Source organism: Meriones unguiculatus, chromosome 6, assembly GCF_030254825.1.
Source record: "Meriones unguiculatus strain TT.TT164.6M chromosome 6, Bangor_MerUng_6.1, whole genome shotgun sequence".
In the NCBI taxonomy this organism is placed as follows: domain Eukaryota; kingdom Metazoa; phylum Chordata; class Mammalia; order Rodentia; family Muridae; genus Meriones; species Meriones unguiculatus.
Window position 1 is genome coordinate 54,678,477 of NC_083354.1, and position 27,346 is coordinate 54,705,822.

Here is a 27,346-nt window from a genome sequence, read left to right on the forward strand (position 1 = left end):
CCCCTGTCACTGACCCACTAAATTATAACGAACTAAGAATTATTGCATCTGTTTGCTGGATCGGAGGCCCTGTGGGTTCAGACTCTCCCTCCCACTTTGCTAATAACCAGCTGATAGAAAATGAGATTCTCTGAGGACATGGAGCATCAGTTGACTACGAGGATCTTAAGGTTTGTCTCCCGACCAGAGTAGCTGGGAAACACTTTCTTCTTTACCAGAGAGTCTTGTCAAGAAAACTATTAACACCCACTTCCACTTACCAGCAACTTTCCCAAGGTCACTGCTGGCATAAGCCCTGGCATGAGCTGGCTCCCTTGATCCTCTTTTCCTTCCTTCCTTCCTTCCTTCCTTCCTTCCTTCCTTCCTTCCTTCCTTTCTTCCTTCCTTCCTTCCTTCCCTCTCTTCCTCCCTCCCTCCTTCCTTCCTTCCTTCCTTCCTTCCTTCCTTCCTTCCCTCTCTTCCTCCCTCCCTCTCTCCCTCCCTCCCTCCCTCCCTCCCTCCTTCCTTCCTTCCTTCCTTCCTTCTTCCTTCCTTTCAGATATTTTTAAACTTATTCCCTTTGCATCTCAGTCTTAACCCTTTCCCTCCTCTCCTTCCAGCCCCTCCCCTCCATCCCACCCTATCCCCCTCTCCTGCACCCCAGAAAAGGGGAGCCCCGCCCCTCACAAACCTACCCAAGCACATCCAGTCACATCAGGATTGTGTGCTTTCTCTTTCACAGTGTCCTGGCAAGGCAGCCATGCCAGGGTGATGTGATCGAGAAGCATGCAACAGAGACCATGTCAGAAACAGCCCCTGATCCCCTTTCTGGGGGACCACATGGAGGCTAAGCTGCCCATTGAGTATATATGTGTGTGGAGCTCCTGTCCTCTCTGGGTCCTTCTATCCTTCTCCCCACTCCTTATGCTCCACCCTTTTGTTTTTTTTTTGGCTGAGACTAAGTTTCTATTTTGATTCTTTGCTGGGTGGAGCCTCTCAGAGGACAGCCATGCTGGGCTCCTATCTGCAAACACAATAGAGTGCTATCAGTAGTATCAGGGGTTGGCTCTCTTGAAGCTATGTGACCAGGAGAGCCCAGAGGTGGATGCTCAAATCTCACTCAGAAGGAAAAATGGAATAGTTAGCAAAAGTGGCTGAAGAGAGGGAACAGGGTAAGAGCACTGGTGGACATGAGTGTGGGGCTCAGACATGGGGAGAGCAGGGTTGGGAGGACACAGGGCTTGCAGAGAGAGAAGAGACCATCGGTGGGCCATCTCTGAGACAAGCTGGAGACCTGCAACAGGATGGGCCCCCAGGAAGTTAGAGGGGTGATTAGCTGAGACCCCTGGTGGCCAGAGTCATGGAGCCTGGAGAGGCCATCCTGTAACCAAACAGGTCTCCAGGTGAAGGAAGACCTTCACAAAACCCACAAAAACTCCCACCCAGAATTTACTCTGCCCACGAGATGCTAAGGTCTAAAGATAGAGCAGAGATTGAGGGACTGTGCAACCAATGCCTGGCCCAACCTGAGATTCTTCTTCTTTATAAGTCATGGTTTTTTTCCAGAATGATCTGGGAAAAATTAGAGTGGTGCTGTCTTTTATTCATAAATATTCTTTAAATATAACACCTTCAGTTCATATCTTGCCACAATGGTGACAGTTGTCTCTACTTCCAGGTGGTAAATATTTTAAAAGTTTATAGGTGTGAATTCCCTTAAAATTCAGTTCATTCATTCGGACATTAAGAATTTCCTGACCTTACATATGCATGGAGATGTAGAGGCCAGCTTTTGAGAAGCTTACCAATTAGACCTAACAAACTATGCAGAATTTACTGGCTTAGTGTTGATATATTATTTCTTAAAATTTTGTGTGCCGATGCTGCTTGGCTAGGTGGTTCTGAGATGCCAGTCAGTTGGGAGAAGCTGAGAGGTGCATTCCCCAAAGGCTTGGGTCATGTGTCTCGGTGCTCCTCTGCCATGCCTTGCCACATGGCTGCCCCCGGTTTCCTCACAATCTGATAATATCAGACAGCTGGACTTTTTAGGTCGAGGTTAACTTCAAGAGGGGGGAACCAGAGGCTCCCTGGGATTTGGAGCTGGAAAGCTCTGGAATGTTTACAGCATTTGTTGGTCAGAGTGGATAGCCTAGCCAGCCTAAAAGAGAGGGGAGGGGATATAACCCTTGCTTCCTGCTGGGAAGAGGTACGTGTATGTTTAGAGAAAAAAATATAGTAGCCATCTCTGGAGATGACTACATTAGGTGACTCAATGTAATGAGGTCACAGTTTATGTATCAAGGTGGGAAAGGGTACAGGATGGGTGGGGAAGGCCTTGGTTCCCTTTAGAGGGGAAAGCCTTCCAGAGCAAATGTTTAACTTGAGCCTTAGATGACATGGATGTTTGGGGATGTAAGCACATGAAAAAGGTAAGGGGAGGGGCTTCCAGGTATAGGTGACAGCACCTAGGGTGTAAGAGAGCACTGCTAGGCACCCTGAGGTATAAAGTAGTGTTGTGTATTCAGGACGCCCTAGGAAGTGATGTGCTAAGTTCCTTAATACACCATTTTGTTTTGAGATGGGAACACTTTTTCTCCTAAATTTATTTTTCATTTTATTCATTTACTATTTCTTTCTTTTTTTGAAGGACTCAAAAGCTTATTTCCATCTGCTTAATCAGATTGCTCCTAAAGGAGACCGAGATGGGGGCCCCGCCATTGCCATTGATCTTTCAGGATTTAATGTAAGTGAATCTTTAGACTAGTTTTATGTGCTGTGGTCACAGTACGCATGACATAAAATGTATCATTTCTGAGTGTATAGTTCAGTGGCATTCCATACATCCACCGTTCTGTGAACCATCACTACTGTCTCTCTCTCTCTAGAATATTTTCTTGATCTCATGGGGGAAATTGTATTCATTCAATAGTAACCACCCAATACCCCTAACTCCTGGCAATGCTTCTGCTTTTTAACTCAGAATCTGAATAGTGAGTGCAGTGAAGTTTATAGCATCACACACTTTCTGTCTCCCCTCTCCCGCTCCACCCTCCTCCTCCATCTTTTTCTTCCTGTTGCTTTCTGCCTCTCTCTCCTCTTCTTACTTTTAATCCTAGTACTGAAGAGGCAGAGGCAGGTAGCTCTGTGAATTCAAGGTCAGCCTGGTCTATATAGCAACTTCTAGGCCAACTGGAACTGTAGAGACACTTTTTGTTGTTGTTGTTATTTTGTTTTTTAAGACTCTGTACTGCTGTAACTTAGTTAAACATTTGTCATCGTTTAGTTACTGGACTTAATTTATTCTCTACATATTTTCCTACTCTCCTTACTTTGAAACAAAATCTAGGCATAGTATTATTTCATTGATTTATTCTGGTATTTCTAAAATAAAAGACATTTTATCATAACCATAATACTTTATCCCTAGTAAAACCATTAGACCATTAGTAATGGTCTATAATATGTTCACTGTTAACATTTATAATTATCTTATAAATGACATATTTTCTTCTTATAGTTCACTCAAGTTGATACCTAAACAAAGTCCATATATTGTAACATTTTGGCATCCACCTTGGTAACTTTTCATTGCTTAATAGAAGTGACTCTATTGCTTTCTATGATCTCACTGGTTTTGCTTACTGTTTGTTGTTTGTTTGAGACAGAGTTTTAATATGTAGCCCAGGCTGGCCTGAAACACACCTTGTAGCCCAGGCTGACCTTAAAGCAACAGTCCTGCTTCAGCCTTTGAGTGCTGGGATTACAGGATTACCACAACACCCTGCATGTTTTACTTCTTTTCAACTGTGGGTTCATAGGATGAGACAGGTTACCCTCGATTTTGATGTTCTCTCATGATAGTTCTCATGAGATCTTTCACTTGCATTGTCATCTGTTGTCATGTGAATCACTTGTCATTCATTTACTCTTCTGTTTTAGGCTTGTTTGTTTTTTTTTCCAGGATTTTACAGTTTTGAAAGGCATTATTCTAAGCTCTCTCTGTGTGTGTGTGTGTGTGTGTGTGTGTGTGTGTGTGTGTGTGTGTGACTCTGTCTCTGTCTCTCTATTTTTATTTTATATGTATGGGTGTTTTGCTTACATGTCTGTCTGTGTACTGTGTGAGTTCCGGTATCTGTAGAGGCCAGAAGAGGGCATTGGGTCCCCTGGAACTGGAGTTACAGATAGTTGTAAACTTCCTCATAGTGCTGGGAATTGAACACAGGTCCTCTAGAAGAACAATTGGTGCTCTTAACCGCTGAGCCAACTCTCCAGCCCCTAAGAGTCTTTGAAATACTTAAAATAAATGCAGAGGTTGATTTGTGATTCTTTCACATTCTGCTATTATTTGTGGGAATGTAATTGCTTGTAAACATTATAGTTATAAAATTATGTCAGCAAAAGTTTAATACTGGCTGTTTTTGTTTTATTTCCTTGTCTAGGAGAAAAATGACCTGAAGCGCGCCGGATTCATGCTTCAGGAAGCGGATAAGCTTGGCTGCAGACAGTTTGTTACTCCTGCAGATGTGGTTTCAGGAAACCCTAAGCTAAATTTAGCCTTTGTAGCGAATCTTTTTAACACATACCCATGCCTCCACAAGCCTGATAACAGTGACATTGATATCAATTTACTGGAAGGTATGTTCTTTCTGCTTTGAGTTGACTCACTGTGTTTCTTTCTGTGGTATTGTCCTACTTCACTGTCCTGGGTAAGAGACTGTGGTGGGAGATGTGATTGTGTGTGTGTGTGTGTGGTAGCATGTGTGGTCACAAAAGTCTAAATTAACAGAATATGATTGCTGGGTTGTGTTGTAAGAAAACACCGGAGTAAATCTTACTTACCTGTCATTTCTCCATAAGAATTCAGTGGAAACTATCAGACACTTAAAGGATTCTCATAAATGCTCCTGTAACATAACTCTACCACAAGTGTAGAGAATGAATTATCTATTAGAAAAAGTGACCCTTGACAGCATCTTTCCCTTTGAAAGCAAGTTTGACTTCATTATTGCTCTTTTTAATAATTTTAGAGTATATGAAATTTATCATATTCATAACTTGTGTGTAGGTGGTTGTTATCTGTCTCACAATATAATACTTTCCTGTTTTGCTTCATGAAATGCAGATTTGACCCCTCCTAATGTAGGTACTGTATTTAGTACTTTTCTATATCTTATAGATATATTCGTTCTGACTTTTCCTTTTATTAGTGGCATTTATTCTTTCCATCTGGGTTGATGTTGTTTTGCAATTTCATGCTGTGCTGTCTTAACATGCTTATAGAATGAATGACTGCAAGCAAGAAATGCAAATGAAATTTAATTAAGTAGAGCAAAGCTTTGATTATGTACACTCTACCTAATTTGCCTTCTATAATGACGGGATATTGCGGTAAACATATTAGAAACCAGTTTTGACAATTAGACTTCATGGTGTGGTGTGAAGTCCTTATCGCTCTCCTTTGACAAATTTCATCCTTTATCATGTGTCTTTGAAAGGGTTTATTTACAGTTTACAATGTATTTTGTTTCAAATTATTTATGTTGCATATTCTAAATGTCATTGAAGCTTACAATATATGAATTCTTGTAATGACAAGAACATTCTTAATAACTAGTTCTTTTCCTCATCTCTGCTACCCAGACTCTCTTTCACTTTTTTTCCCATTCTCATATCCTCGCCCACATGAGCACTATTAATATTCAAATGAAGAGTAAAAACAGTGGCCTTGGTAGTTGTCAGAGGGAGGGCCAACCCTGAGATTTAGTCGCCCTGGCTTGACTGAACGATGCAGTCTGAGCTTTCTCGTAGCCTGTGCTTCCCTTTCCCCAGTGTACCACAGCGAACCAGCTTCACAGGTGTTTTTTTTCCTTGGGCTGTCACAACTAGAGTTCCAGGGACCTAGCACTTCCCGATTACAGTATCATAATTAACGGAATTTTAGGTTAAAGAAATTATAAATATATTTTTATTATAATTAAAGAAATTTAAATATATAATTAACCTAATACATTCTTTCTGAGAGTCCTGTCTAACAAGGACTATATTCTCTACAAAAATATATAACTCAGAGGAAAAAAATGACAAAAATATAGATTTCACTTTTTAAGCGAAAAAAATTAAAGAAACATAAAAACCTAGAACTAAAATATTAAGTAAAAAATGGAAGACTATTTTACTGAGTATGAAATATTCCAAAATCCCTCTGTGTCTTAAAACAGAAGGCATTGTTTAGAGTGGCATATTAAAAATGATCTGCTTTTTATAGTTACCGAATTCCTTGCTAAATACCCTTTCCAACTTGCTCGCTTTCCTCTTTGTCATGTGTGGGTTCCTTTGCTAGTGTTCAGCATGCTTTTGAGAGTTTTCAGTGTGAACATGGTTGCTAAATATTTCCTCTAGTATTTCTTGTACTTGATAAGATACTGTGGGAAATATCTATCAATCCTCTTTATTTAGAACATATGTATATCCTGACTTAGCTGCCAAAAATGCATTTGACTTTGGCTGTCATTGGATTATTTTCCTCTGTAGATTTGTTTTTACAGATCCTTATGAAATTTTAGCTTTGACCTTATCACATCCTAAATTCATATATTAGTATGTCTCCTTGGCAGAGAATTTTTGCCTCTCAAGAACTACTGAAATTCAAAAACCCAATTAAGTGTTCCTTTATATCAAATGTGCCAAACACTTAAGATGCATACAGGGAAACTCTCTGAGAACTCATTTGTGATGATAGAAAATACACAGACCATAAAATTCAAAAGGCTTTGTTCACGTCATGGTTTCACCATTTACTGTCTGAGTAACATCTGTGAGCCTTGGTTTTCTCGTATACATAAAGCATAGTAATAATATTTACTCCGAAGAATCACAGAGGCGGTTTGATGTGATCCTGAGTGAAAGCATTCACTCAGCACGATGTGCTTATTGGTGTTCAGGGTGGGAGGAGAAGAGCACATCCAGTGAATGTGGAGTCTGTCTTTTCGTTTTCTGTCTTCTTAAAAGTAGGCTTGTTTTATTGGAGATTTTGACAATTTGACTTGCAAAAAAAAAAAAAAATCTTACGGTGCTATCAGGTACATTAGAAATTAAGAGTTTTGGTTACAACCGTGACAAGGTGTGTGTGGTGACACACACCTGTAATCCCAGCACTCAGAGAGGCAGGCAGATCTCTGTGAGTTCCAGGCCAGCTTAGTCTACAAAGTGAGTCCAGGACAACCAAGGCTACACAGAGAAACCCTGTCTCAAAAAAACAAAACCCAAAAAGAATTAAAAAAAAAAAAAAGGAGTTTTAGTTACACGGTTGCCTTAGTTGTCAGCAATCGAAAAACATTTTCTGTCTGCAATACATATGTTTTTGAAATGCTTTACTGTGGCTCCTGCACAAATGTGTAGTGCTTCTAGCTTTGAGCGTCTGCTTACCAAGATGACTCAAGTGGCACTGGGTAAGTAAATGCTCACTTAGAAAGTCTGTTTTACCCTCCATGTGTTAAAAATCAAGGTAACATAACTAGCTGAGAACAGGAGAAAGTACAAATCTCGGAAATTTACACTTTCCAAACTTTTAAATGTAAGTTTTTTTTTTTTTTCAAATACCCATTGTATCAACAGTTTCAATGGACTTTGAGTACCTCAGTCAAAAATTTGACACTCCGTCTTTTGTAATTGAAAAACATAATTTGGGTTCTTCTAGCTAGGAACAATGTAAAAATTTGCCGATTACTGGAGGAAAATGGATCTTCATACAGTATGAGTAAGTTAGAGAAAGAACCACAGTGCAAATCCAAGCCACACGTATTGAGCGTGGAAGGCAACGTGCTTGTGCCGTGCACTGGAAGCGAAGCGGCTCAGGGACTCAGTCAGCACCGCCTAGTTTAACTCTTTCAGTAACAAAAAGTTCCCCATGTAGATTGTTTACTGCAACGTAGTGTGACAGATACGCAGACAGAACAGTTACTTTTCAAGAACAGGGAGGACAGATTTAAACAAATTATTTGGCTGATAAAGCGAGACATGTGTAGAGTCTAGTCAGTGCTGGCTAGTAGCACTGAAAGTCTCCAGGGAAACAGGGTGTGCCGTTTATTGGCTGACTGGGAATAATAGAACCCTTTCGGCTATATGAGGCTTCTGTCCTTCGCATGCTGGTTCATACTCTGGGGCTTGTAGTTTGACGTTGACTGCAGAGGTGACTCAAGTCCTGGGGTCCAGGTGGTTGTAGATTTCTAGGCCGAATGGCACTGTAAGGCTCTCGAAGACCAAAGTCTAGAGTGATCTACAGTGGCCTGTGTTAGAAGTGATAGAGATAGAAATGTTTCAGCTTTGGGGAACTCAGTAATAAGATACTAGGTTAGTTTATTGTCCCCCCAGCGTTGTCAAAGAATAAGAAAAAAATGTAGTCACTTAGGACCATTTTCTGTCAGTAGATTTCTGTAAGGCAGATATGGCAGGGAGAGCCCAAATCTCTACCTGAGTTGTATATACCCTCCTCATACTCATTTTTTAGAAATAGATGGTGTACACCCAGGGAGACAGGCTAAACAAAAATGCCCATTGAGTTGTCCTCTTGAGTTGCTCTTTGGGGTCCAGGAACCTACTGTGATGAAATGTATCTCAGAACAAAATGTGTTCCTCATTAATTTTCAACAATAGCGATCTAAAGTCACGCAGAAAGCTGGAGAATGTTGATATCCCTCACTGCATATTTTTTTTTTACATCACCTGAAATCCCCTCTCCCCTTCATTATTTGTATAAAGTGTAGATTTGTGTCTCCAGGAAGTTTCCTCTCTGACCATAATCCACTACTCAAGTGTAGAAAAGCTTCTCTTGAGGAAGGTAGAGCTTTCAAGTCTATTTACTGTGCTGTTGCCTTGCCCTCTAAAAGATTGGCTTTATGCTTGGCCAAACCAGGTCATAGCTTTATACTACTGAAGCTGCATTTACACTATCTGTTGCATCCCTGTACAGAAAAACCCATGGGTCAGTAGTAGTTCCCAGACCCCAAATAAGGGAATCTAGATGGAGAGAAAACAAATGGAGGCTTCCTAGATGGCCGGGATGAGAAATATTTTCTTCTTAAAGAAACTGTATGTCAGACAGAGTGGCCGGTTTACCCCTCCCAGGATGCTTTAAGAATAGTTCCTAATTATTTTGGCCCAAATCATCAGTGTGAACTTACGTCTACTCTAGGAGAAAGCAAGGAAGAGAGAACATTCCGGAACTGGATGAATTCACTGGGGGTCAACCCGTACATCAACCATTTGTACAGGTAAAATATCAGACTGTGTTGTAGCCTTACCATCATGGTCTAACTCTGTAAGTTTCAACTTTAGGTATGTTTTCTCCAATCACAAGAATTTTAACCAACATTTGGAATGCTGGGAAATAGCAGTCTGTTTTGTTTTGTTTTAAAGTGTTGTGTAAAAAGACAATGTGATGCTATTAGTATTTGATTCTGGTATAAGAGTAAATGTCCAAATTATTTTTGTTTTGTTTTTTCTTTTTTTTTTAATTTAATTTTATTTATATATTTATTTATTACAGCTTACGTACTTTGTATCCCCACTGCAGCCCCCTCCCTTGTCTTCTCCAGTCTTGTCCACCCTCCTCCTTCCCCTATGCCCTTTCCCTAGTCCCCTGATAGGGGAGGACCCCTCCCTTTCCATCTGACCCTAGCTTATCAAGTGTCATCAGGACTGGCTGATGAGACTTCCTCTGTGGCCTGGCAAGGCTGCACCCCCCCAGGGGGAGGGGGTCAAAGAGCTGGCCGCCACCGAGTTCATGTCAGAGACATCCCCTGTACCCCTTACTAGGGAACCCACTTGAAAACTGAGCAGACAGTGGGCTTCCTTTGAACTGGGGGTCTAGGTCTTCTTCATGCATGGTCCTTAGTTGGAGTATCAGACTCTGCAGGGCCCCCTGGGCACTTCCTCAGAAAATTAGGAATAGTGATACCTCAAGATCCAGCTATACCACTCCTAGGCATATACCCAAAAGATGCATCACCATTCAATAAGGACATTGCTCAACTATGTTCATAGCAGCTCTGTTCGTAATAGCCAGAATCTGGAACAACCCAGATGTCCCTCAACAGAGGAATGGATACAGAAATTGTGGTACATTTACACAATGGAATACTAATCAGCAATTAAAAAAAAGGAAATCATGAAATTTACAGGCAAATGGTGGGAACTAGCAAAGATCATCCTGAGTGAGGTATCCCAGAAGCAGTACATGGTATATACTCACTTATAAGTGGATTTTAGACACATAATATAGGATAAACGTACTAAAATCTATACTCCTAAAGAAGCTAAACAACAAAACCAAAAAATCTGGGCACAGGGGTCTTTTCTGAGACTGATACTCCAACCAAAGACCATGCATGGAGATAACCTAGAACCCCTGCACAGATGTAGCCCATGGCAGCTCAGTCTCCAAGTGGGTTCCCTAGTAAGGGGAGCAGGGACTGTCGCTGACATGAATTCAGTGACTGGCTCTTTGATCACCTCCTCCCTGGGGAAGCAGCCTTACCAGGCCACAGAGGAAGACAATGCAGCCAGTCCTGATGAGACCTGATAGGCTAGGGTCAGAGGGAAGAGGAGGAGGACCTCCCCTATCAGTGGACTGAGGGAGGGCATAGGAGGAGAAGAGGGAGAGAGGATGCCATTGGGAGCGGGGGGGGGGGGGTCGGGGGGGGTAGGGTGGGGGGGGAGGAGGCTACAGCTGGGATACAAAGTGAATAAATTGTAATAATCAAAACAATAAATTTTACAAGTTAAAAAAAAAGACTGAAAAAATTAAAAAAGCTAGGGAATCATTCAGAAGGTCAAACAGGACAGACATCGGAAGTAGGAGAAGACAAGGAACAGGACAGGAGCCTTCCACAGAGGACCTCTGAAAGACTCTACCCAGCAGGGTATCAAGGAAATACTGAGACTCATAGCCAAACTTTGGGAAGAATGCTGGAATCCTTATGGAAGAAGAGGGAGATAGAAAGACCTGGAGGGGACAGGAGCTCCACAAGCAAAACAACAAATTTCCAAATTTTCACAGTAGTCAGTGATGAAAATAAGAATTTACTTCAGCACTAAGGTTTAGAATAATAGTAATCTCTAATAAACTGTTCTCATCTATACATCATTATTTTTCACTGTAACTCAGGTTTTCATTTATTTTTATCACACCTTATTTATAATGTAATTTTTACATATGTTTTTTTTCTTATTTGTAGAAATAACTCATTTTCCCTGGGTGATTATTTTAGTTTTGTCTTATTTTAAAAAAATTTAAATTCATTTTATTTTTCAAAAACTATCCTTATGTTTGATGTAGTTCTCCCCACTGTCCCTCTGTTCTCCTCCCCCTTTGCTGGTCCTGATTCCCTCTCTCCAGGTCCCCTTGTTGCCCTCCCTCCTTTTCCATCATCCCTTTTCTGTGTTTGTGTTCTATACATAGATCCATGCATAGATTTAGGTCTACATCCCACATAAGAGAGAATCATAGTGTAGTTGTCTTCCTGGGTCTGGCTTGCTTCCTTAATATCACAGTCTCCATTTGCACCTGTTTTCCTAGGTGTGTTCTAGTTCTAGTGTCAGGCAAGGTAATCTTTTAATTTGTTTTTGTCATCCTGAGGATTGAGCCTAGCGTTTTGTACATGAGTGGTGAGCATCTTACCACTGAGTTACATCCCTAGCCCTGAATGTCCCAATGTTATTCTTTTTTAAAGGTGAATAAAATTACACTATGTGTATGGCTCGTACCTTATCCATCCTTCTGTTGGTAGACATTGGGGCTGGTTCATGTCTTTGGCTATTATGAGTAACGTAGCAATAAACATGCATGTGCAAGTGTCTCTGTGGTGTGCCCACTTCGAATCCTTTGTGTATATACTCAGGAGTGGCATAATGAGATAATATAGTAGCTCCAGTTTTGTGTCTTCAAAGCCCTCTGTACTGATTCTCATGGCAAGTTCACATTGCCACTACTAAGAAAATATTTATTAAATTTTTCCTGTGCTTTCTGCTAGTCTATCAACAGACTGTTGATAGACAATGCAAAATGCAAAATAACAATTCTTCTTCAACATTTTTAATTAAAAAAATCTAGCTAAATCTATCAATAATTTACAAATACCAAAGAATGTTCAGTGCATCCATACATTCAGTGCATACGTTCAAGAATGAACTGAATATATAAACTGAAGATTAATATGTTAGCAGAAAACCCTCATTAACTGTGGGTTCCTTTTAAATTTGATTTTACATTGTTGGGGGGGTGCACATATACCACAGTGTGCATGTGGAGATCAAAGGATGGCTTCACAGTCTGCCATGCCTGTCTACCTTTGCACAGGTTCTGTGGTCATGGCAAGCACTTTAACCCACTCTGTCAACTTGCTGGTCCCGACTGAGGATTTCTGTTCCTTGCTATTTATTAAAATATTAATTAAAATCCAAGCCAGCATTGTCTTATTTTATTAACTATTATTTTATCAGACATTTACAGACAAAAATGTATAATTTCTAGCTGGATGAAGAGATGTACAGCAACTAGACTGGAGTTTTTGTTGTAGAAGCAGAGCAGCTAAAACTCCAGGACTGGAGAGAGATGAGGAGAGATGAGCTATTTATGGACTCATTTGGAAGGATGTCCATAGTATGTTATTGAGAATAAGCCAGCAGTAGGTCTAGTATGATCTAGTTTAGTTTAAAACTGACTACATATAACTTTGTAAGTGAATTCTTAAAGCCTGGAGAAGTACATAACCAACCACGCAAGTCTAAGTGGCGGGAATAGAGAACATTCAGGAGGTTTTCATTTTTCATTTCGGTAATTTCAGTACGGCCTTATTCTGTTTTCTGACAATGAACACGTGTTTCTTTTATCGCTGATGATTAAGTTTTTTTAAAATTTATGTTTCTTTATTATTGCTTTATGAATATGGGTGTCTTGCCTGCATGCTTGTGTACCCCGCGTGTGCAGTCCCGCAGAAGCCAGATGGAGGCAGGCAAGCCAGATAGATGGCTTAGTGAATGCTAGGCCTGTCTCAGAAAGCCAGGGTGGACAGTCTTGAGAAACAGCACCTGGTTGTGTCCTCTGCTGCCATGTGTACATGCATAGGCAGACAGCTCCCACACACACAAACACGGACATCCGTGCCTATGCACACACACTCTCTAAAGTTAAAAGAGGATTAAGATTTGTTGAGACTCTGGGTAACTTTTATAAACGTCAAGAACACTAACTTCTCTATGGTTGAAAGAGCACTGACCAGATGTTAAAGGATGGTTGATTATTATTATGATATCCTTCTTGAACTGTTAGTAAAGGGCTTCAGAGCATATGCAATCTTTTTTTTTTGTTTTTGTTTTTGTTTTGTTTTGTTTTTCTTGAGAAAGAGACAGTTTACTTTCAGAAGATCTTCAAAAGTTTCCTGATCTTAAAAGCAACCCTTGGAATGGAAAACTACGTGCCAGGCATGTAGTTAGCACCAAGAGCATGTGTCTGTGAATTGGGGGTCTGAATTATATTCCTAACCAGCCCTTTGCTGGTTCCCACCTACAAGATGCTCAGCATCACCACAGCAACTACATTGGCCAACACTGCTTTTTAACTACATTTTTTTCTCTTTAATTAAACTATTAAATATATTTCCAAAACTGTTAGTCCTAGAGCTTTTCTATCAGCAGTTGACTCTGGAGTGTACTGGAAATCCCTGGGAATTATTCAGCTTTCTGGGCCTCAGGTTTCCAATGTGCAGAACATGAATAGTCATAATAACCCGGTATATAAGAAGGAGGGTGAATTCATTTAAAGTAAAAAGAAAAAGAAAGAAAAGAGAAACCCACGAAATGGTGAGATTCCAGAACTTACACAAAGACTTCAGTGATTTTTTTGGATAGGGAGTGCCCATGTGTTTTTTTAGATAGCCCGGTCGGATCTTTATAACCATACATTAGATGTCTCCATCGCTCCCCACAGAGCCTAGCTTCATTCATTCACTGCCCCACAGCGTGTGCTCAGGGAAGGAAAAGCAACTCTGGTGTGATCCTTAGCAGAACACAGCCAGTATGTAAGCTGTTGGGGGAGAAAAGCCACACATTCCTTAACAGAGCTGCTGCTTAAAGGCATTGCTGTTGCTGCGTCTCCCTCTCATCGAGAGCTGAAAACAGACTCTATAGGCTTCAAGCTTCTCCGAGACGGAATTTTTCCGAATCCAAACAACAGTATTCTTTAGTAGTCTTATATTCAGAATTCCTACTTCCTTATGACTTCCTTCCTCTTAGCTTTTATTATTGAACAGAAACGGCTACCCACCGGGTAGCTGTAATTTTCCCATGACAATTTTTGAAGTTTTTAAAAATCATAAAACACATGAGCTCATTCTGATGTATAAGTTTCAAACAATGTAAGTACCTAGAATAAAATAAAATAAAATAAATAAAATAAAACCTGCAACCCCCTGATTCCCTCTCATGTTCCCCTTTTCCTGCTCACAAGTGGTCACTCTTAATAGTCCATATATATATATATATATATATATATATATGACTAATTTTTATTTAACAAGATCAAACTATATGAGTGTCCTGCCACTTACTTTTAAATACTTAATGTATCTTGCAGAACTTTTTATATAAGTATTTTCAGACCAAATTTAATATATATAATGACATTCCAGGAGTTCATTGTAAGGATAGCGGACTCAGTAGTTTCTAGACATTAGTTTCCAAATTTATAAGTGGCAACACAAATTTTTGTATGTGTGCATGTATATGAGTATGTATATATGTGCAGATGCCTTGTAAACATGGAAAAAATGGGCAAATTTGGGGGTTGGAAGTTCGAGATTGAATGAAATGCCTTGCCATTTATATGCTTTAAGTGACTCTTGCGTGTTTAAAGACACATGTCCCCCCGTGGCATATTTAACAATATGAGCACCGACAATTGCCCCTTCCTTACATGCATCTCCTCCCTGTTTTAGTGACCTTGCAGACGCTTTGGTGATCTTTCAGCTCTATGAGATGATCCGAGTGCCGGTCAACTGGAGCCATGTCAACAAGCCCCCTTACCCTGCTCTTGGAGGGAACATGAAGAAGGTGAGTGGGGGGACTATAGCGAGACCACGGTGACTCTGGTCTAAAGCCGAGGCTTCCGTTTCTTAGCTTTGGTGTGTGGTTTGTGCCTGTAGATTTATTTCGGCTCAAAATGTGCTAAGCTTAGCGGGTTCTTTATAAGCCCGGTTATTAAGTGTTTAGGAAGACGAAGGCAGGCCTTCCAGGCAGACACTTCATTACACTGTTTTCATCTTTAACAAGTTATGGCACTTAGGTTCTTTGAGATGTACCCTAAGTACACTCTTCTGCTGTAATTGCCACAACTTGCTAAATACCGACTGCTTACTCATTCATCGATTCAGCAGTTATGTGTTGATTTCTTACTCCCTGCACAATGCAGTACGTGATAGGAAAAAGCGCAAGCCATGAGCCGGCGCTTAGGAAGCCCTACGTAAATGATGGTGGTAAGATATGTCGGCCAGAGACTCTGAGTGAAGTGAGTACTGTGGGTGTTTAAGAGAAAATGCCACATTAGCCTACTCAAATGGGCTTAATAAAGGAGGTTGGATTTGAGAAGGATCCAGAAAATAATTGAATTTTGACACAGGGAAACCAGAAAAGGGTTGGGTGAAAGAAATGGATAGTGGTGGGAAACTATGTTGCTGAGAAATGAAACATTAGAAAAAAAGGGCTCATTTTCATGACACTTCTAGAATTGCTTTGGTAATATATAACAAGAATATTTAGAAAAATCCTTATAATTTCAGCTTATTTACATGGATGGAAAACTAGAAAGTCGGGCTGGGAAGTCAGGAAAGTGCTTGCTGTGCTGTGAAAACATAAGGACTGAATTCAGTCCCTACAACTTATACAAAAAGCTGGATGTGGTGCTGTATACAAAATTTAAAACCAAATGTTAGCCTAGACAGACTCCACCTTCTCCTCTACATTAGCACTGATTTGTGGTTTCCTACCGATGGCTGATTGTATCAGCATTATCTGAGACTCTACTAGCAACCCCATGAGTACTGGACTTGTTTTAGCTTTTGAGTAAAAATAATTAATTAATTAATTAATTAACTTTGTGTGTGAGCACATGTATGTACGTGTGTGTGTGTGTGTGTGTGTGTGTGTGCGTGTGTGTATCAGTATCAGTTCAACTCTGGCTCACCTATTTTGAACAGAGCCTTAACTACCTTGTGAAAGAAAACTAAGAGAAAACAATTATACTGTTTCTCTTAATTAGTGTTTTTTGCAAAATGTATCTATTAAACATTTTTTTTTCTTCTAATTGTGTGATAAGATTTGAAGAGCTGGGATTGAAAAGATGGCCCGGCAGTTAAGAGCCCCAGCTGCTCTTCGTAGAGGACCTGGGTTCAATTCCTAGCACACCACATGTTGGCTCACAACCATTTGTAATTCCAGTTTTAGAAGGTCTGATGTGCACTCTGGCCTCTTTAGGCACTGCATGCACGTGGCAAAACACCCAAATACCAAACTAAAAAAGGAAGATTAAAAATATGTTAGAACTTAACAATCTCAGAGCAGAAATAACCTCAGGTGGGGCTGTGATGATGGTTTAGTGGGTAAAAGTCCTTTCTACAAGTGTGAGGGCCTGACTTCAAATCCCAAGAATTCACATAAAAACTGGACTCATCCCATCAGTGTCTTTAAGCCCAGTGCTCGTACGGGGAGCTGGGGAGGCGGAGCTGGGAGAATCACCTAAAGCTTTAGGGTCCTCAGAAAACAAGGTAGATGGTGGGCTCTGATGCCTGATGTTGACCTCTAACCTCCACTCATGTGCTGTGGCATGCACAACTGTAAACACAATGAGAAGTTTTTAAAAAGTGAAAAATGAAAACCATCCTTTCAATGCCTATATCACTGGATGACCGACAGGAAACCTCTGAAGAGACTGTTGCTTCTCGGGTGGTTGGACTAGTCGGCATAGTCTGGGAATGTGTTTGTTTGTTTGTTTGTTTTTAATCTGGTTTATACTAACCATTAGTTTGCTTCCTTACAGATTGAAAACTGTAACTATGCAGTAGAACTTGGGAAGAATGAGGCCAAATTCTCTCTGGTTGGCATTGCAGGGCAGGACTTAAATGAAGGGAATTCAACGCTCACTCTGGCTCTGGTGTGGCAGCTGATGAGAAGGTAAAGGCTCTTGTCCTGAAAGGAACACTGGGATTCCTTCAGCACATCATTTGAACCAAACATGTAGCTATTTTTGGAGACTTGTGAACATAAGAAATACACAGTGTGAAATAAATTGACCCTGTAGAAGATTTGCTATTGGTGTTGGGTTAATCTCTAGGAATACAGTAACTTTGTACTAATAGCTCTTAAATGGATTTGTAAGGAATTGTTTTAAATTTTTAAAATACTGTCTGGTGATATTTGGCCTTGACTAGTGAGCTTTTTAACTTTTAAATGCGTCTAAGTGCAAGTGCAAGACTGAAGTCAGAAATACTAACTTTTGGAGATGGTTAACTTGCCATCCTCTACCTCAGCCCTGCACATGCTGGGGTGATAAGCACAAGCCCCGTACCTGGCTGCTTCTTATGTTGATATATGATGTGAGCACAGGGTTCATCCCCTTGCCTCAAGTCTGTATCATTTCTGTTGCAGATACACGCTGAATGTATTATCAGATCTTGGAGAAGGTGAAAAAGTCAATGATGATATTATTATTAAGTGGGTCAATCAGACCCTTAAAGCTGCAAACAAAAGTACTTCTATTTCCAGCTTCAAGGTAATCAAGAAAAAATTTAAAACTACATCTAAATTTAATGGGAGGGATTTTTAATGAGAATTACCTTAATGGGGTTCAGAATTATATTAGTATTAGACTCCAGAAACATATAACCCAGGAATTTAGGCATAGTAATTTAGGCATAGTAATTATCTGACATGTGTAAACTAGAGATACTTTGAATTCTTATATTTTTGATGTGGTTATTTGTTTAATCAAATGCAGGCTGGGTGCCTTTAGTGTGGTAATCTGATGTCAGAAACAGAATTGAGCCAACAAATCCAGTTGTCAAATGAAAAAAGAATCTACACAGCGTTGGTTGTTTATATAGGACCTGTAATGTTTTGTGCTCCCTAGCAGCAGTCTCTGACTTGTGTTGGCATCATGTCCAAGGCATACAGAGCCAGCCAAACCGATTCAAGTGGGGCCTGAGACAACTGGTAGGAAAAACAGTTCTTTATCATCCAGCTTCATAATGTACTGAACACTTTCTTGTGAGCATTCGTGGATGATTCATAAAGCACGGAAAACGTAACCCACACATACATGCCCACTAACTTTCATTCATTTTCATTGTGTTTCGTTGTTGCATGCAAGCTGGTACTAGCTACAAACTAGCATGTCTGCTTGAACGTACTCATTCGGTGACCCTTGTGTTTGCGGTTTTTATTATATGTATATTTAAAAAAAAGCCCAGCACTTTCTATTTTAAAAAATAACTTTAAAAGCGCCACCAGATGAAACCCTATGCTATAATTAAAGACACCTACCCATATTTATTGTTTTCTTTGCCTTTGCTCTATATTTTTGAATGTTTGAGAGTGTCAGAAGTGTCTTATATTGGTGATTTCAGTCACTTTGTGAAAAACAAGGCTCCAAATGGTTTTAGCAGACTAGATCTTGGGAGAGATGTTCCCTGGGTCCTAATTCAAGTACATCATTTTTTTTTTTTTTTTTTTACATCTTGGAAGACACAAGTAATGCTATCGTTTGTTGACTTTTTAAAGTAACTTTCTGTCTATGATTTGTCTTCATGTTTTAGATATAAAATATAATTTAAATGTAAAATAGGATTGTGGTATATTTTTGAAAATGTTATGCTAAAGCGTACTATTAAAAATAAGAAGGGTGGTGGAGTGCTTGACCAGCATGCATGGGGTCCTAGGTTCGATCCCTGGTAGTAGCAAGCAAATTAATATATAAATAAATTAAATAATCAAATACAATGAAGAAACATTTAGGACCCACAGTAATATTTATTGAAGTATTACTATTAAGTATTGTTTCTAGCTAAAAAAAAAAAAAAAAAAAAAAAAAAAAAGCCATAAAATGGCTTAAGTGAAGGTGGGGGAAAATCTGTCCTAAATAAGGAATTTGAGTAGAAGGAGTAATGTTTCAGAAAGAAAAGTCTGAGTAGGCCAACAGGCTGGGCTGGGAGCTTGGCGGGAGTGAGGAGTGCAGGGCTTTCTGGGCAGAACTACTGTGAGGTAGGACTTGGCTTCTTGCTTTGGAGAAGCAGGGGGAAAGGAGCCAGTGTTCAATATTTGGAGCTCGGATAATCTGAAAAACAGGTAATACATAAAAACTGAGAATTCAGGCTTTGTGATCAGCTGAGTGTAAGATGTAGCCAAAAATGGGTGTATTATCATACAAATCCTGTAATGGAGAAGGGTCACAGAGAACACAGGGTGGCAGAGAACACGTGGTGGCTTTATTTGTGACAAAGAGACAGAAATTTAGCAGCTGCTTGATAACCAAGGGCAGAAGGTTAAGAATGTTGCGGCGAATGTTGAACACTTGGAGAAGAGAGGCATTTCCCCACCCAGAGGAGGCATTGTGCTAAAGATTGTCAAGTGGTTCTAGTGAGAAAATATTAATCACATTCAAGACAGGCGCTGTAAGTAGGCATTCTAGAAAAGACATCTTTACCGCTTTCATTTGTAAAGCATTTTCCCTCGCCAAGGAGATCGAGAAGTATTAAGTATTATTACTTCAGTGAGTAATACTGATTATGATGAGACTGTCATTATGCTAAGCGTTCTACACAACTCCAGGAGCAAAAATGTGAGCATTAAAGAAGTTAATAAGTTGCCGGCTGCCATGCACCTTTTAAGGGGTTTCTTATCAAGGCCTTACAGACCTCTGTAGTTGTATGGCCCTGGGTCTGACTTGCTACCTATGTGACTGACATATTACTCTTTCATTCTCTAAGTATCAAAGCTCACTGTGTCAGGTGCCTCGTTACCATGGCTACCAGTGTCCTCAAAGAGCTCACTGTTCAGGGAAGGACACAAATAAGAAAAGGGGCATTGCAGTCTGAGGTGTCCGCAGTACTCGTAAATCAGCTAAGGGGTAGGGGTGGCAGTGCAGGAAGACGTCTGTTTTTCAGAAACCTTGGCAGTTTATACTGGCAGCTGTGCTAGATCTATTGGCGAATGAAACAGACCTAATATCTCCTTTTTCATGTAGTACCTGTGTGTTCTTGGGCAAGTTATAATATTAATTTCTCGGTGTTTCAGTTTCTCCACACCTGCCCGAGATGGAGATAATATTTGTCTTACAGGATCATTGTAAAACTAAATAAGTTAGCAAACAGAGAAAAACTTAAGTATGTGTGGCACACAGCAAGGAGCCAATAATGGGGCTTGCCACACTGATGGCACTGCCTACATGTAAAGGGCATTATATGTGGAGGGATTTTTGTTAAGCCTTTTAGAAAACTCTCTTGGTCACATCACTGTTTTTTCCACTTTTATTTTTAAAAACAACAGGAAGAGTAATAAAATAGATTATCAAATCAAAGGAAAAAGATAATACAGTTCGTTATCATGGGAATCAAACTTCTAGAGACCATTTTGCTTATATAATTTCTTTATGCTTAACTTAAAAGGAAAATGCTATAAATGTATGTAGATACGGAACTAAGAATTTCCACGAGATCCTCTACCCCTTTGCAATAATAACATGTCTTTCAGTGATAACATACCAGTTAGGGGAGTTGGAAGATAGGTCTGTTATTTAAGGATTTGATACAATCTTTAGGAACTTAAAATTTTCATTTAATTCAGTAAAAACTTCTCCCAGGGTAAAACATGAAGAATAGGAGGGTGGGGGGGAATCATTGCTCCTTAAACCTAAATCAAGTCATACTTTAAAATGCCACAAATACGCAAACAAGTAATCAAAATAAAATACAATTAGGTCATTTGTCTGCATTTGAATCAGAGAAATGTATGAACAGTGAGCCAGGGAAATTTTAAATTTATCCTACATTTAAATCTATCATTTCTCTCTAGGAAGTGTAACACCCCAGAGCCTAGCTTCCTCCACAGATTGACAGATTGGCTATCTGAGGCTGAGACTAGGCTTGTAGTTAATTTCTTTGCGGGGCTTAGCATGCAGCACAGGGCACGTGCGGCAAGCTGACCAACACGCTGTTCACAGGGCTCTGAGTCTGCTCTTCATCCAGTACTCCAGCTGAGCTTCACGTGGGTAGTCTGCAGACTCTGCACTGAGAAAACAGCTATGAATTTCATTTCAGAAAGATACTAAACACCAGCCCCAGGGTACCAGCATCATTTACATGTGAGAGGCCTAATTTTTTTAATCTCTTATTTCTATCCCAAAACATACACACACACACACACACACACACATTTTGTAGAATAAATACACTAGGTTTATGGCCTTTCGAAGCAACCCTTTGTCTCATGTATTGCAAAGCCACATGTGGCTAGAAACTGTGCTCATCCTTTCATTTGTATTCTAGTAAAGATCAAGAATCCTGCCAGCATCCTTGTCCCAGAGCTTAGGTAAATGCCTTTCTGGCTTCAAGAGTGGAAATGTAAACTGGATTAGATTAAAGAGAAAGGTGCCAACTACAATAGCAGAAGTGCAAAGATTGGTTAGGCTTCAGGACTGCGAGCCAATAGTCTCACCCACACCCATCAGTGCTGTGCTGTTTAACATGCCAGCTTTACCCCAAAGCTGACTCTCCGTTTAGGTATATTGCTGGTTATGACAGAGTTCATCCTCTCATTCACATTCAGAAAAAGTAGTTGATTTCTGAAAGCCTAATTAACTTAGGTCCAAATAAAATCATTGCGGTAATAGGATAGAACTGCTCTGTTCATCATAGACCAGGAATTTTCCACTTTATTACTGACCCCGGACAACGTTTTTTTAGATACTTTTTTCCCTTTTCTTTTCTTATTTTATTTATTTTTTTATTTTTTGAGACAGGGTTTCTCTGTCTAGCCCTGGTTGCCCTGGAACTTGCTCTGTAGACCAGGGTGGCTTCAAACTCAGAGAGCCATCTGCCTCTGCCTCCAGAGTGCTGGGATTAAAGGCATGTGCCACACTGCTCATGCTTCTTTTTCGTAATTACCCCTTTCCTGCCAATTTTCATTATTGTGAGTGTTTTGCCTACATGTAAGTCTGTACACGTCAGAAGACAGCTTCCACGCTTTTGTAACTGGAGTTACAGTTGTGAGCCACCACATGGGTGCCTTGAATCGAACCCAGGTCCTCTGGAAGAACAGCCAGTGCTCTTAAACACTGGGCCATCTCTCCAACCCTTCCCTGTGAATTTTTAATAAGATATATATTGCATACATGCTTAATTATTATATGCTTTACACATAAAGTTTGTTTAGAATGCATGACCTACACCAATTCAGTTTCATTCCTAGAGCACCAGATGGCAAGAGCTTTCCTTGAAGCTCAGGTCCACGTGAAAGGTACAGACACAGTGAAAATACGGTTTCTGTTAGAACAGAGAGGGGTAAGAAGTTGAGCCAATGTTGAGTAGGCAGCAATAGAAGCCATTTTTAAAGCTGAGAACAACAAATCATTCTCCAAGTGCAGACAAGTTGCAAAATCAGTTAAGATCAAGATTTTTTTAAAATTTTAACTACAATACTCTATCTCCTAGAATAGTTGTCCATTTTTATTGACCTCTGGAAGTAACTGCAAAATGGAGTACCCTGGGTATTATTGTTACAGTTTAAATACTTAAAGATTTATTGGCTGTCTTAGCTACTTGATCTTTTTGGACTTATGTACTTCTTCATTAAGAAGGGATATAATTAGTTTCCTGGGACATAGGATTAAAAAATAATAACAAATAAAATATTTAAATCAACAAGAATACCAAGAATTTGTAAATGCCAGGTTCCTTTTACTATTTCACTTTCCTTTCTTTGGAATTCATGGTCTACAAAATGTAAAATTATTAATTTAAAATGCATCAACTCCATCTTAAAAGTTACTTTTCACAGAACGGATATTACAGTTGACAAAAGTAGGAATTATCATGATCATAAATCTAATAAAGTATGGGACAATTCTCTATATACTATAATTTACAGGAAGAGTGAAGGAAATCCTATGTCAGGTGCTTTATTATATGTGTTGGTTACAGAAAAGTTTAATATTAAGTACAAAGAGAATTTATAGGTTGGTTTCAGTTACATGACTATGACAGAAAGGGCTGACCCTGGTGAACATAAGATGTTCATGCATGTTTGTCTTTATTTCCTAGGATAAATCTATTAGTACGAGTTTGCCTGTCTTAGATTTAATAGATGCCATTGCACCAAATGCAGTTCGTCAAGAAATGATCAAGAGAGAAAACTTGACTGATGAGGACAAACTGAATAATGCTAAGTAAGGACGCCCTTCTGGTTTACACTAGACCTCAGGGATCTTCCCATCATCTTACAGGGATTTTTTTTTTTTTTTTTCCTTTTAAAGTACAATTCGTATGGGGAATACGATTTTAAAAGTCATCCTTAACCTTCTTGTTAAGTTACGCTCATAAAAAGATCCTTTTGTTAAAACGTATTAATTGAAAACACGGTGGATTGCAAATCCCAAGATGTCTTTCTTGTCTTTTCAAGATACGCCATTTCAGTGGCTCGGAAGATTGGGGCCCGGATATATGCATTACCTGATGACCTCGTCGAAGTAAAGCCCAAGATGGTTATGACAGTGTTTGCCTGCTTAATGGGAAAAGGACTGAACAGAATAAAATAATGAAAATTTACTCTAATCTGCCACATTATACACATCAAATGTCTGCGTTTACAGAATTATGAAATGTAGTGAATATAAAATCAGAATATCTGTATGCTCAAAATAGTTCTGTATCCAGTAATGAATAATATCTTGTCCGTGCTAGTTAGAATTTGTCAATCATTTTGGATAACACAATTACTTTAACAATCAGTACCAATACAGGAATGTCTTATCAAACTGCTATTTCATAATTAAGTTATTTTATTTTCTAAAAGTCTTACCGGAAGACGACGACTAATCATTCTTTTTCATGGCTCAAAGAAGACCTGTATAAAGTTTGTCAGGTCCTTCTATTAAATGTGTTTGGAATTTTTTTTTTTTTTTGATGTGTTACTTAATTTACCTAAAGTCATGATCCAGCTTAATCTTTTTGTTTTTTTTCCCCCTATGTAAAGTGATTTAAAACTTTCTGTAAATTTATCATATAAAAGTTTAAAGGGATAAATGTAGCTTATCAGCATTAATCTTTTTTAATATGAGAAACGACTCTTGAATAAACCCCAAGGCTCACTCTCTTATACAAGCTGTAGGAGCTTTTTACTTAAAGTTTGATTGTAACTGTGTTGCTACTTTACACATGTTAGTTTAATAATATAGCTTTATCTCCAACATGTAGCATAATACTTCATTGGGTAAGATGTTACATATCTGTATTTCTCTAAATCTGTATTACCTAGATTTGCTTAAATAGTATGTATGAAGTGGTCAGCCAGCCATTAAGTATTTTTGCCCCTGCAATGTGTGTGACACTTTCCAATTTGTGAATATCTGATATGTGAAGACATCTTTTACAAATATTAATTATGAGCGTGCATATAGTTATTTTTCACCTAATTCCTTTCACATACTTGCAGCCAAACACTGGATAGAACATCCCAGCCGACACTGTCAATATCCTGTTAGCGTCCTTTATACTTACTAGTTTCAGTCTAAAACGAAACCTACATAATTAGAATATGCCCACCAAATAACTTTAATAGAAAGCATATAAAAGCTAATGACCATCATACTTTGTTTTTCACAGCCCTGTATAAACTGGAAATTTTTAAGGTTTGTGTTCCTTAGGAAAAGTTAAAGCTCGAAACCTCTTTTCCCCAGAATATTTAGCAGCAGAGAAATTCTGTTACTCATAGCTGAAGCCAGAAATATGCTTCCCTCCTCCTCATTTTCCACTTTAGTGCCAGTGAGCAATACTACTATGCAACAAAAGTGCTGTCACTTATGACCGTGTGAATGAGTTGTCTACATCCTCTCCTTCCATTGATCAAAACAGACATTAAGAGTGAGAGTGTCTATGTGTTTAGGGTAGACTTTTTTAAATGAAATTCTAACAGGTGAAGTTCTGAAATATATTCTTCTACATGAAATTTCTTTGCCTTTTATATTTTGACGATTGTTTTCTTATATGAAGATGTAAGTATGCTCTTCCTCCTTTTCTGAGATTATTTAAATCATGCCTCTGATTTTTTTCACTGTCATATTTACTAAAATAATCTGATTTACATGGAATTTAGCACTTTAAGGTGTTCTTTTTCTCACAAAGTATATTTAATAAAAATGCTGTGTCTGTAGAATGTGTAGTTATTTCGCTTAAAGAAAAATATAGAGTACAATTCCTAAATGAAGTAATGCAAAAACTTTATTTCTTTGGAGGTGAGCTTTTTTTTTTCTTTTCCTTTCATATAAGAAAAAAAAATTTAGCTGAGTATGGTTGCACATGCCTTTAATCCTAGCACTCAGGGAGACAGAGGCAGTCAGATATTTGTGAGTTCGAGGCCAGCCTGGTCTACAAAGTGAGTCCAGGACAGCCAAGGCTACACAGGGAAACCCTATCTCGAAAAAAACAACAAACAACATTTAAATTCTAAAACGTTAATCTTTTTATCATTGTGTATGGTGGTGATATGTAATGTATGGGCATGCATGCATACATGTGGAGGTCAGTCTTTTCCTTACACTTTTTTGGGAATTGAACACAGGGCTTCAGGTTTGCACAACCAGCACTTAAAGTTTGCTTGTAACTGCGTTGCTACTTTACATGTCCTATCTTGATATTATAGCTTTGTCTCCAACATGCAGCATAATACTTATGTCGGTGAGATGTTACATATGTTTATCTTTCTAAGTCAGGAAGGTGGGAGGCGGGAGACTGCTACAGACAGACCTGAGGGCAGGGGAGAGTATTGTTTGAAAGCTAGGCAAGGTCTCTCTGAGGATGTTTTGTTTTGGACAGTGTTCAGCAGGGAAAACAAATGCAAATAAAGATTCTAATGGGCACTAGGAAAAAGAAACAGAGGTGGCCCTAGAGTAGTAAAAGGGAGAGGACACTGAAAAATATCAGCAGGACCTATCTTACTTATAGGACCAAATCTAAATCTGGATTTCTTTCCTTTCTCTGACTGGATTTGTGCCCCCCCCCCTTAATACCTGTGACTTGAGGGAGCTGCTTAGAGTAATATGCCACTTCTAGGCCTTGTATACCAATGTTCATCGTAATGCCACCAGTGGTCTTCAAATCACAAATGCAAACTATATAGGTGATGTTACAGTGCCCCAGTATATGCTGGCTGGCTGAACAGTTTAATATCCGAGACAACCCCAAAATGTGTATTATAATATCAGCTTGCCTGCGGTAAGGCCCCTAATGCTTTGGAAAGGCTCGGAAGATTGCTACCAAAGTGGGTTGGTACTTCCTCCAATCTTAGAAGTTAATCCAATCCCCATAGGAGTTCTTTGGATAAAGAATTCCTGTATAGGGCTGTGAGCCATTTGAATTCTTAACCTCAAATACTGAAATTTTGGATGGGTCAGGGTTAAGAGTTCTACTACTGGCTAAACATTTTGCTGAGCGATAAAGTTAGTATATGTGCAGAAGAAAGCATGTTACACGGGCCTCGCCTTGAACCACTTGGAAACTTCACCAAATACATAAACTTGGAACCATCTTAAACATTAAAGAACGATGGGAAGATTGTCTGGAAACAAAAACTGGAATGATTTGAGACTATCATCGTTTTTTAGACACATAGAAAATGTTTGAAAAAAGTGACTTTGGCGTCTAAGCTCTTTCAGAGAATATCTAAAGAGAACGTTGATTTTAACAATTAAGAGGTTAAATGTTAAAGTAATGGGACGAAGCAGACTGAACAGGAGAGGAAGTGTTCCCCTCAAATTTAAGATGCTCCTAAGTACATGTAGCCATTGCTTTAAAAATCTAAAGCTTAGAGTTCAGATTTTTTCCCCCTATGGAAATGATTGAAAAGATATACTTTTCTTTTTTCATTATTATTATCATTATATTTACAATTCATTCACTTTGTATTCTAGTTGTAGTCCCCTCCCTCATCTCCTCCCAGTATGACCCTCTTTTCCTCCCATCTCCCCCAATCCCTCTGCCCTAGTCCACTGATAGGGAAAGTCTTCCTCCCCTACTGTCTAACCCCAGTTTATCCTCTTCCTCTGTGGGCTGCC

The 27,346-nt window shown here is 39.3% G+C and overlaps 1 protein-coding gene across 5 annotated transcripts in view; it reads left to right on the plus strand.

The window, feature by feature from the left end:
* Pls1 (plastin 1) overlaps positions 1-25,449 on the plus strand; it is an 86,307-nt gene extending 60,858 nt beyond the window's left edge. For all 5 annotated transcript variants that reach the window (XM_060385506.1, XM_021653084.2, XM_060385504.1 and 2 more), the window contains 8 exons: positions 2,627-2,722; positions 4,419-4,614; positions 9,170-9,248; positions 14,970-15,084; positions 17,066-17,199; positions 17,674-17,797; positions 23,340-23,464; positions 23,698-25,449. In XM_060385506.1, the coding sequence (XP_060241489.1) occupies positions 2,627-2,722; positions 4,419-4,614; positions 9,170-9,248; positions 14,970-15,084; positions 17,066-17,199; positions 17,674-17,797; positions 23,340-23,464; positions 23,698-23,833 (1,005 nt within the window). In that variant the 3' untranslated portion in view covers positions 23,834-25,449. The remainder of the gene's footprint in view (positions 1-2,626; positions 2,723-4,418; positions 4,615-9,169; positions 9,249-14,969; positions 15,085-17,065; positions 17,200-17,673; positions 17,798-23,339; positions 23,465-23,697) is intronic.
* Positions 25,450-27,346: the final 1,897 nt, after the last annotated feature.